General features: G+C 43.0%; 3 protein-coding genes and 1 long non-coding RNA gene across 4 annotated transcripts; 1 reads left to right on the top strand and 3 right to left on the bottom strand.

Annotated features, from left to right (window-relative positions):
* Positions 1–514: 514 nt before the first annotated feature.
* Positions 515–1,568, bottom strand: LOC133900998 (kinesin-like protein KIN-14P; the record flags this gene model as incomplete). Its single annotated transcript, XM_062342294.1, has 4 exons — positions 515–685; positions 806–969; positions 1,053–1,306; positions 1,408–1,568. Coding segments are annotated over 4 exons (750 nt in total), but the record flags the coding sequence as incomplete, so codon positions are not given.
* A 551-nt stretch (positions 1,569–2,119) lies between these two features.
* LOC133900516 (uncharacterized) lies at positions 2,120–3,339 on the bottom strand. Its single transcript, XR_009906545.1, has 4 exons — positions 3,274–3,339; positions 3,065–3,158; positions 2,395–2,885; positions 2,120–2,290 (listed from the first exon to the last, which is right to left on the bottom strand). It is a non-coding gene; the product is annotated as an uncharacterized LOC133900516 (long non-coding RNA).
* An 84-nt stretch (positions 3,340–3,423) lies between these two features.
* On the bottom strand, positions 3,424–6,209 carry LOC133900997 (kinesin-like protein KIN-14P). The gene is made up of 4 exons (XM_062342293.1): positions 6,046–6,209; positions 4,234–4,408; positions 3,576–3,828; positions 3,424–3,497 (listed from the first exon to the last, which is right to left on the bottom strand). Exons 1-4 carry the CDS (start codon positions 6,207–6,209, stop codon positions 3,448–3,450), a joined length of 642 nt encoding a protein of 213 aa, XP_062198277.1. The 3' UTR covers positions 3,424–3,447.
* Positions 6,210–9,740: 3,531 nt separating this feature from the next.
* Positions 9,741–11,228, top strand: LOC133900374 (uncharacterized). The gene has a single exon (XM_062341485.1). It carries the CDS (start codon positions 10,024–10,026, stop codon positions 10,999–11,001), a length of 978 nt encoding a protein of 325 aa, XP_062197469.1. The 5' UTR covers positions 9,741–10,023; the 3' UTR covers positions 11,002–11,228.
* The last annotated feature ends 6 nt before the right edge of the window (positions 11,229–11,234 follow it).

Genomic DNA, 11,234 nt, shown 5'->3' with positions numbered 1-11,234 from the left:
GTTTTTATCTATCTATGGGTATACTTGTAAATACTCATGGACAAAAAACGGACACCAAACCTGTCGTTCACAGGTATATCCATATGTATGACTTGATATTCTATAGTAGATCTAACCTAGGTAGCGACGTCGACGGGACCTCGACGTCGATGGTACTGGGTGTCGGTGTCAGTCTTGCTAAGCCTCATCAGGGAGGGGATGGGCGACACGGCACGGGGCGGTGGGACTGGGACTTGGGAGGGGGGTGAGATCAGGCGGTGGCACATGCTAGGAGCCTTGGAGCAGGAGTAGCGGTGGGAATATGAGTACTGAGAAGGACCGACTGGGAAGGGATGAGGGATTTAGAGTTCGAAGAATTAAGGCGAACTCACCTATCATACTGGTTATACGGGTTTTACAGGTACGGATATACCTGTCTACCGTTCGGTAGTATTTTTCATCGATAAACGTACTTGCAGGTATTAAATACAATCCATAACTTATTCTATTAGAGTATTTATCCATGAGTAAATGGTTAAATTGTCATCCGTACCTGGAACGGAGCCCGGAGCGGCGCCGCACTCAGGCCGTCCTGGCTTCCATTCCCTTCCTCGTGGACACCTCGGAGCCTCGCCCTCTTGCATCTAGCCAGCGCCATGCGCGCGGGTCTGGTGCGATAGCTGGAGGCGAAGGGACCGGCCGGGTGCTGGGCGGGAATGCACGGCAGACAAGGCGCGCGCAAAAAGCTCAGTAGATGAGCCGAAATCGCACATACTGATGGCTAGCAAAGTGAAATTAAGCGATTAAGTGAAGTTGGCAGATGAACCTGTTCTTTGAGCTCTTTGACTTCTCCTCCTTCCTTGTTTGACTTCGCTGCTCCAAGCTCAACAGTGGCGACTCGCTCAGCAAACTTCAAAGTGCTCATGGACTCACTAACAGCATCTGGCTCCGGAGCTATGTGAACAAACATCAAAGTTTTTGCTTGTCCTCCTGAACATGGCAACTAAATATTATTCCACGTATTTTTTAGCGTTGACAAGTTGCAAACTAAGGATATGGATCTTTAGAGTTACCAAGAGAGTCTTGTAAAAATTGAGTTAGTTTGCTATTTCGGTAAGGAACGTGTGCGCTTTTTTGGGCGAGGGAAGCAATCACATCTCCTAGTGCAGCCAGTGACTTATTTATGTGCTGTGCCTCCTTCAACCTATCTCCTACAACTTCAGATTTATCAACTCTTTCGCTGCCAGCTAAATCCACAAGATGCATGCAACCTCGTAGGACTGTTCCTGATGTTAAGTCTCGTCCTTGAACATGAACGGTCAGACAACTGTAAATTGGATTCGTCAACCATCAGTTAAAAATGTTAAAACAGTAAGTTCAGCATTATGCTTGGAGTAAAAGGTAGTATATATTGCAAGGCAAACATACCTATGGGAGCGACTACTTCGGTCATTCATGGCAGTTGAGCATACTGCACGATTCTTTTGGCCAAGATTCATCAACTCGATCACATCGGAGGTTGATGTGACTGTAACTATGTTTGCATCTGGAACTGCAAGGCCTTTTTGTGAACTACTTCGAATTTCTAATGTTTTTTGGTGTTAAGGAGATACAGCATCGAAAAAAGGAGATTCATTATATGCATAAAAGTTAATATCAAATTCAATAGGAAAGGATATTTCTTGTTTCCACCATTCTGAAGGAGGTCTCTCACTTGCTCATTGTAGATCTCAACCATCTGTACAGCAATTTCATAACAAAACGTATCCTTCCTCTCCTCCTGGATACTGAATAAGTCATTTAGTGCTCTGTAATTGACACCGAGCCCTTTGTCCGTCAAAACTTTGGGGCCACTCTACAGCACCACAAAATGATGTTTTGATATTGCGAAAAAGACTATTGCTAATGTAGAAAGTAAAAATTGAAAAGTTGAGCACCATTGTGAAGGTCTTCCCCGATCCAGTTGGACCATATGCAAATATACAGACATTGAAGCCATCAAGAACAGAACGGATCAAAGGCTGCATGTCTGAAAAGACCTCTGCACTAATTGAAAGAATTTATGTCACTTAACTACCAAAGGTCCAAGCTATTTTCAAACAAATAATTCAATGGAGCAACTTGTGAGTATAACCTTGTGTGGCTAAGGGCCCAAAGACCCTGTTGAAAGTAAAAGACTTCCGTGCATCTTTTCCATATTTTGATGGTATTATGAGTGTGATGGTTCTATCTTCTATTCCAGCAACACTGGTTGATGAACTTACTTTTCCAGGAAGGAAAGGTCTCACTCTACAATACACTCTAATATTTCCTGGTGACAAAGGACAGAATGAATTGTCAGCATGTTATGTTGAATCATGAAAATGGATCTATGGCCCTCATATTTTCATTTCATAAGACTCAGAAAAAAATAACCTCTAAGGTCTTGTATTTGGTTGTACAGCTTCCGGTTCTCCTCAAGAACTTTATGGTACCCGGAAGCCGCATGAGAAACAACACAGAAATGATCACCTAATAGAGCACAAAATAATATGAGATGCACCATTTTAAAAAATAAAGTATAATATTATGATTCAAAATTTAGGGCTCAATATACCAAGCTTTGTAAGATCTTCAGAGTACTGCAATTTTAAGTGCTCCATCCCAGACTTAATAGTGGAAAGGATGCTTTTCAAATCCTACAGCCAGTTTCAACAATCATAGGAAGATAATGGAGATGCAAGTAAACAAATTCGTGAAAGATCACTACACATTACAAATACCTGGATCTGTTTATGTTGTTTATCAAAATTTCTTTCTGACTTTGGTTGCATAAGTTTATCTACATTATTATCATTTAGTGGTGTAGGTATTACAATGCTGAAATCTTCCTTCACACTCACAGAATTGTGGTCTTTTTCATCCACCTGCACAATGTTAGTGAGCCAATGATAAATATTAGTGTATCGACCCATTTCAGCCACGAAGCGTGAATAAACTTTATAAGTTAGACATGCCCGGCCGAAAAGTTCTATAGTAGCTCTACATTTCACTGCAGCACGTCCAGAACATACAGTTATTGCTGTAGCTGACAAAAAGTGCATACCTTATCCATATCGCAGGCGGAAGTAGCCTCCATTTTGTGGTGAGTCTGTTCTAGATAATGACTTACTCTCATTAGTATCCATAGTGTCTTTCACCTGTTATGAGTTCTCTATTAGTGCATCTGTGCATGTGGTTAGTTTAGCCAAAGCTAAAAGGTCGTCAAAACAAGCTTAGCAAGAATTGTGAGGCTGATAACGGAAATGAACATACCAATTCATTCTGATATGCAATACGGCACTCAAATTCGTGAATAAGTTTGCTCAAGAGTGATTCTACAATCTGCAAATTACCAGAGTCCCTAATGTAAGCATTCATGTCCATCAACCACATTGCATAAAGAGCCAGCTACCCACTAGGCTCACCGATGGAACTTCTTCTGGTTTCTTATCTGAGAGAATTGTTTGCACAAGCATTCGGATGGAGTCTGAAGTAGTCTACATCCAAGAAGATGAACATCACGACAAGTTAAAGATAATTACCTAGTGTGAAATAAGAACTGGAAATATGCTTACTGTTTCGGTGGTCTCGAGAAAAATCAAGACCTATTTGCTCCAGTGATATGCCATCTCGGAGTAACTCAGCTGAGTGACTCCTCATCATCGCCTTCGTAAAAGGTTCAGTATTCTTGCGAATGAAGTACTTTCCAGACAAAGGCTTTACAATGCCACCATATTTGAAGGATACAGATTGTCTTCCCACTTGCTTAGCTTCACTAAATGACTTCAGAGCAAGAACACAGTCTACAACTGGAACACCTTGTCCACCCTGTAGTTGATGTAGCAGATGAAAACATCAATTCAATGTGGCTAAAGAAACTTAATTATTTATTTTTGCAGCAGTGTTCCTTATGAGTCAGGAGATAATTCCGAAATAGTACCAAAATTCTAATGTTAAGAAGAAAGGGTTTATTGCGCGAAGTAAGAAAATCAAATAAAACAACAGTGTCACCTTTTCGAGGTCTGATGCTTCAAATGTTGGAAGACCTAAATCTTGTAGGCCGATGACAAAATTCCTCACATTCTCAAAGTACCGATATGCACAGAGAGCTGCACCATCTGTAGGGACAGTACAATCTGATGGTACCTCCACAACCTAGAAGCAGCATACTTAGCATGCAAAAACACCAAGTAGAAAATGAAATGTTAATGATCTGAAGGAGAGAAATGCAACCTTGGGCACCGTGCCAGGTTGAACCTTATTGAGTGCATTGCAGAGAATAATGCCATTCCTCAGGCCAAGCCGGAATTCCTCCTCAGAAGGCTCTTCTGCAAGGTCCTTCGCACACACTACCCCAACTATCCGTCGCAACCAGTTGGCTGCTTCATACCTTCTTATTGCTGTATTTCTCAAACCAAACGAAGCATCAATTTATGTGAAAAAAGTATGCTAGCGACAAGTTCTAGGTGTTCACATCAAAACATATAGTCAAACTGCTGATGAGTTAAAACTTTTGAAATACTACCAAACTAAATACTTTGATTACTGAGAAAACAAGATCGTACCGCTTTGTTGCAAAAAGTACTGTACTACCAAATTGTAAACTTTTGATAGAAGCCTAATTACAGTATGAAATGATCTTGATCAGAATATTGGCATTGCTTAGAACCTAAATGGATTAGCAGTCATCACATTCTTAAATAAATACTGGTACTTTAAGTATGCAAGGGTAGGGGCTTGACCTTCTTAAGAACATTTCTTTGTCATGACAACCACGAAGAACATCAAACTAGCCACCTATAAACTACAATTTTAAGTCCTGTTGACCGTTTCTTTTCTCACATCATGACAGAGGTGAAAAATTATCCTCTGTCATATATTTGGCTCTGAGAAGTTTAAATTAGATTTCCTTAGAGCCAGAGCAGATCTTCCAGATCCACTTCAGCAACAAGCACTCATTCATGACAGTTGTGTTTAAGATGCCCAGACCACCGAAGTCCTTAGGCCTACATATAGCTTCCCATATGGCAATATAGTATTTGTCAATATCGTCAGTCTCCCTCCAAAAGAACCTAGATCTTGTAGTGTCCATCTTCTTGTGAATCCCTCTGGGAATGAGGTAAAACCCATGGTAAACACAGGCAAGCTGGTTAAGCGGGAGTTTATCAGAGTCAATTTGTCTCCATATGTCAAGTTTTTACCCTTCCATGTGTCTAACCTTTTGATCATTTTTGAAAGGAGATCAGAGGAAGCAACAATTCTCATATGATGATCAAAGAGAGGAATGCCTAGGTATTTCAAAGACAGGTGGCCCAGTTTATAGTTCAACATGTTAGCTACCCTTTCCTACTTGTACTGGACCATATCAAAACCTCACTTTTATGAAAATTGATCTTAAACTCAGACAGCCAATCAAAGCAGTATAGGATAATTTTAAGAGCTAGAATAGATCTGTCATCCCCATCAACCATTAGGATCGTATCATCAACGTACTGAACATGGGTGATCTCCCGGGATCAGGTGGCCCACTACCCCTTTGAGCAGGCCCTTGGTTGAAGCTTTGGCCATCAAAACATTCAAAGTGTTCGCAGCAATGTTAAAAGGCATAGGGGACAACGGGTCACCCTGCCTTAAGCCTTGGTAGGTTCTGAAATAAGATCTTCTTTGGCCATTAATATTGATACATACTCTCCCCCACACATCACAGATTGTATAACCCATCGAATCCACATTTGAGGGAACCCTTTCCCTCTCATGACTTCTTCAAGGTAGCTCTAATTCACCTTGTCATAGTTTTTTTTTTTTAAATCTATTTTCACCAATAACCCTTGTTGTTTTATCTTCCTTGACTCATGAATAACTTTATGGTGGAGCACCACTCTATCCAGTATATTCCATCCTTTGATAAAGGTTGTTTGACTTGCACTAATAATCTCCTTAGCTACTGGGGTGAGCCTATTATTCAGAACCTTGGTGAACCCTTTTATAGTTAATGTTGAGAAGACAAATAGGTCTATATTGCTTAATGGTATTAGCCTCCTTAACCTTAGAACCAGGTTATAATCCCATAGTTGAGTCTTCTTAGATCCTGCCTTCCAGCATGAAAAAACTTTGAACATGTCAAAGATGACATCCTTGACCCAATCCCAGAAAACCTTGAAGAAAGTAGCTGTGAAACCATTAGACTCAGAGACAGAGTCCTCTTTCATATCTTTGAAAGCCTTTTCAATCTCCTGAGCAGAGAATGGTAGGGTCAGGGCTTCTTTGGCCTAAGGGGAACCTTGTCATGGTTATCCCACAAGCAATTAATAAGGTTCAACAGAACCAAACTCGCATCGTAATCCAAGCAACAGAACCAAACCACGGTGAATTAAACAACCACCTAGAATGCAACACCTTGCTTAAATTTGTTATTGTAGTATAATACAATTCTTTCAAAGTAAATTTAAAAAAACTATCACTATTTTGACATACGTTACAAAAAACTACATTTTCCGGTATTCGTTTCAAAAACCTAAAACTATTTTACACACGTTGCAAAAAAATCACAACTTTCTCACCATAGGCTCACCTGTTATCTTCTAGCAACAAGTGGACCCACGATTAATCTTTCTATTATATACCATAGAGCATGGTAGGTGAGCTTATAGTGAAAAGTTGTAATTTTTTACAACATATATATCCAAATAGTTATAGATTTTTAGAATGCACACTAGAAATTATAGTTTTTTTTTACTATATGTATTAAAATAGTTATAAATTTTTAAAATTTACTCATTCTTTAACTAACTTCATTTGTGTGTTGCAAATCAACCCCTGATTAGGGTTTACAAAACTGTTCGGAGCTCAAAAACTGCTCGCCGACGGTAATAAAAAAATCGTGATAACCGCTCGAAATTCGGTGATAATTCACTCAACATTTGCTCGGTCAAATTTGAAATTCGGCGAGAATTCGAACTGAATCGACTAAATGGTAATTGCTCGGTTTTGTCGGTAACCGCTCGGTTTTCTCGATTTATCGAGCGATTTTCTTGAATTTTCCTCATTGTCGGTAACCGCTCGATTTTCTCGATTTTCAGTGAAGTTCAACAAAAAACCGCAAAAATTGGCTCAATCTTGTAAAATCAATAACTAATTCATCTGAGCTTCAAATCAAGTGAAACAAATTTTATTGGTTTTCTTGTAACATTATCTACATGATAAAGGTATTTATATTCATTAAAAAGTTGAAAATTTTCCGTGAGAAAATGTATTTGTTAAACCAAGTTAAATACATAGTTTACTCTTCGCTAATCAAAAAATCATGAAACTAATTTTGTTAGTCTTCCTACATGATCCTATATCTTTTAATGATACATGAACTCATGAATTAGTTATCGTAACATGCATACTTTTGTAAATGTGTTGCAACTAGATTAATTCATAACTGACACATTACACCTCCAAAATTAGTGAAACTATTTTTATTAGTTTATTTATACTATGCTTTATGTAGGAAAAATAATGATAGATGTGAAAATTTTAATTACAGTATTGTTTCTTAACATATTCACTTTATGCTTGTGAACTTTGTAAAAATCACGGAGAAATTAATAAAACTCTAAATAAAGTGAAATCAATTATAAAGATCCTCTTAAGATACGTCATATACAAGAAAAATATGTGTTTGCTTGTTAAGTTTTTTTTAACATGAGTTAATAACTGAGCCATACGCTTGAACTTTTTTCTTTTTTTGAAACTTCCTTCCTATACAATATGATACAAATAATATTATTTTTGAAATTATTTTTACAGAAGGTCATAGAATTACCTCTATTTTTTTAGATTTTTTGTTTTTAAATATTTAAATATTTTAATTTTTTAATTTAAATTTATTTACCGTTTGATTTTCTAAAATCGGATCGAAACTATAAACTTAGTAACCGCGAATTTTAACCGGTTACCTCCCATAAATTAAATCCTTCCCCTGATCATCAGCAATGGTAAAAGTACTAGCAGGAATTAATTGATGCGGAAAATAAATATTAGGCGTCGTGTAGAAATCAAATGATGCGGGGAGTGGTACGACCGCTATGGATGCTCCTAAGGCTACTACTACAGCAGCTAGGAAAAAGGGTATCTGCCATCGCCCTCCCGGCCGGCCTAGGACCAGTAAAACCTCTCTCCTCCTTCCATGGCAACCAACGGGAGCATTACTCTTCCCTGCAGTGAGGAGCGAACTAGCCTAGCCGGGTGCCAGAAAAGAAAGAGACCAGGAAATGAAGGAACGGACGAATGGTGCATGCATGCATGCGTATCCTCCTGACGCTCCTGCACGGCAGCTACCACAGTAGTGTGCGGCGCTATAAAGTTAAGAGTAAAGATTTCAAAGGAGCCTAGTCTATTTAGGTTGATCTGAGACACAATATTATAGGTACGGTTCGAGTTGAGACGGGTCGGATCGGCACGACACTATGCTACGGGCCGAGCGCGCGGCACAGCACGGGTATGGTTCAGCCTAGGCTGGCACAGGCCTGGCACGATTTGACCCGATACGCATAGGTCCGGTTATTTTTTATTTTTTATTATATTTTTAATTTTGTAGCTATTTTTTATTTTTTATCTATTTTTTATATATTTTTAATTTTATAGCTATTTTTTATGTTTTCGAGCTGACTATGTCAACGGGCTGCTCGTGGCACTGTGCCCGTCAGACCGACCGTGTCACCGGGTCAAAATCGTGCCCGAGCCAGCCCGGCACGGCACGGTAACCGACGAACCGTGCCGTGAGCCAAGAGTTGAGATTTTGATTGGTTACTCGTATAGAGATAATTTTATAATACTGATAAATAGATCTGTCTACATTAACAGATGTAGAAACCTACATTCGTCGGTTAATCAAACACATTTCTATAAAACTATACATGTCCATCTGACTACTAATTGCACCCCAGGTGATGAGGTTTTTAACTTTTTTTAAATTAATATTTTAAAAGCAGCACGTAAGATACTATTTTTAAAAATTAGTCTCTTTTATTACGCTAAAGTACGTGACTCATAACCTGGTCATACCGCATGCCCGCTGACATCCGCGTGGACACCTTAACCACACCTTATACATCAACATGATCATATGATGTGTAACGCTATATACTTTAGCATGAAAAAATAAGTTCATTAAAATTTAGTGTCCCACGTTTTTAAAATATTAGTTTACAAACTAAAATAAAAAATTCAGTGATCAGCCAGAGCGTACGGGGGCGTTTGCCCTGTGCGCCGCATCAGCCGTACGATCCCCTCACGGACGGCTGTTGCCCGCCCGCCCACACGAACCACGGGCGATGGTTCCGAGGTGGGTCCACCACGTCGGCCGGGCGGGGGAGGTCCGGCCAGCCCAGCCGAGGGACGGGACGGCGCAGCGACTCGACTGTCAAGTCACGGAGCTGCAGTGCAGTGCAGATCGGCGCGCGCAGCCGAGGGACGGCAATTCGAAATCAGCAGTGCTCTAATTGTAGCAGAGCGCTTCACTGCATTTCCGAAACGACTCTACTGCATGTGGCTAACTAGTCCTGTCAGCTGTGCCTGTATGTACAGCTCAATTTATTCATGAGGTGACCATGGATGTGAAAGGCAACGGTACTCAATAAACACTACACGAGGGACGGCAGCACAGCTGGAATGGATGGGACACGATCATAACGTAACAGTAGAGTGTTACGATCATAACGTAACACTCTTTGCTCGTGAGTTTATCATGCCATTTTGCCAATGACTTGTCAGCTTCGTCGTCGAGGGCCATCCTGCAATTACGCAACCCAGGGGGGTCAGATCTGATTATCGCAGCGCAGAGGAATACTCCACCGCACTACAATCCCAAAAGTATCCTGGTAATACAACAAGCCCCCTGTCTCCACTCCCCAGCCAAATACCCAACAAAACAACTATTTCACAGAACCACAGGGACCGAATCGCAAAACAAATCCACAGGTTAAAAGCTCCCACCGCCCCACTCCGCCGCACCACCAACCCACCATCGCCAGCACAATGGCTGCAGCTGCCCCCGACGCCCCTCAGGAATCCGACGCCGCCGGAGGCTGCGACAGCGCCTGCTCCACGCCGTTCGTGAGTGCGCCGTCCAGTCCCACCCGGGACCCCTTCCCCGCCCACGGCGCCTGCTTCTTCAGCGCCCCGGCGAGCCCCACCCGCGGCGGCGGGAGCGGCAAGGACTTCGCCGGCTGCCTCGACTTCGACTTCGACTTCTCGTCGCGCTTCCCCTCTCCATCCGCCGCGGCAATGTCGTCCGCGGACGAGCTCTTCCATAACGGCCAGATCCGCCCCGTCCGCCTCGCCGCCGCGCTGCTCTATCCCCAGCCTGAGCCCGCGCTTCTCGGCGCCACGGCTGATGCGACGATGGAGGATGGTCTCGACGCGGCTCTGGACGAGCGCGGGCGCGTCCGGACCCGGTCGGTGCGGCGAAAGGCGCGGTCTTTGTCCCCGTTCCGCGCACACTGGACGTCACCTTCCCCCGCTCCGCCGGCGCAGGAGTCCGAGTCCGCCGACGATCCGGCCATGGCGACCCCTACGGCGTCGCGCTCGTCCTCGTCCTCGTCCACCGCCTCGTCGTCCTCGTCCTCGTCGAGAGGCTCTCGCCGGTGGGGTGGGTTCTTGAAGGACCTTCTTCACCGGAGCAAGTCCGACGGCGGCAAGAATCACCACTCTCAACATTCTACCGCCCCAGCTCCGCCCTCTCCCGCCGCTGCGCCGAAGGGGAGCCCGTCGCCGGCGCCGGGGAGAGTGAGAGGCGCAGCGCCAGGTCATCGCGGCAGGCGGAGATCGGCGCACGAGCGGTTGTACGAGGCGCGGCGGGCGGAGGCAGAGGAGATGCGGCGGCGGACGTACCTGCCGTACCGGCAAGGCCTTCTAATCTTCGGCTGTATCGGCCTCGGTTCCCGCAGCTACGGCGCCGTCCACGGCCTCTCGCGGGGGCTCAACGCCGCCACCGCTGTGTCCTCCAAGTCGTAACTCGCGACCGGAGCACGGACCACGACGACATTGCTGGCTGCTGTTCTTGGAGCTCAGCTCAGTTCAGTTTGGAGCTGCTTGTCACTGTCAATGTTCAAGAATTGCAAAAAAAATGCATAGAAATTAGCTAGTAGAAGTTGTTCTTTTGCGTTATGTAAACCAGCTTGTTTATCTTGTGAAAATTAGTGGGAAAAAGTTAGCATTACTACTTCTCCCCTGCTTGTTCTTATGAG

This window comes from Phragmites australis, chromosome 19, assembly GCF_958298935.1.
Source record: "Phragmites australis chromosome 19, lpPhrAust1.1, whole genome shotgun sequence".
Lineage (NCBI taxonomy): Eukaryota > Viridiplantae > Streptophyta > Magnoliopsida > Poales > Poaceae > Phragmites > Phragmites australis.
The sequence above is the reverse complement of the archived record's forward strand: the minus strand, read 5'-3'. Positions and strand labels throughout refer to the sequence as shown.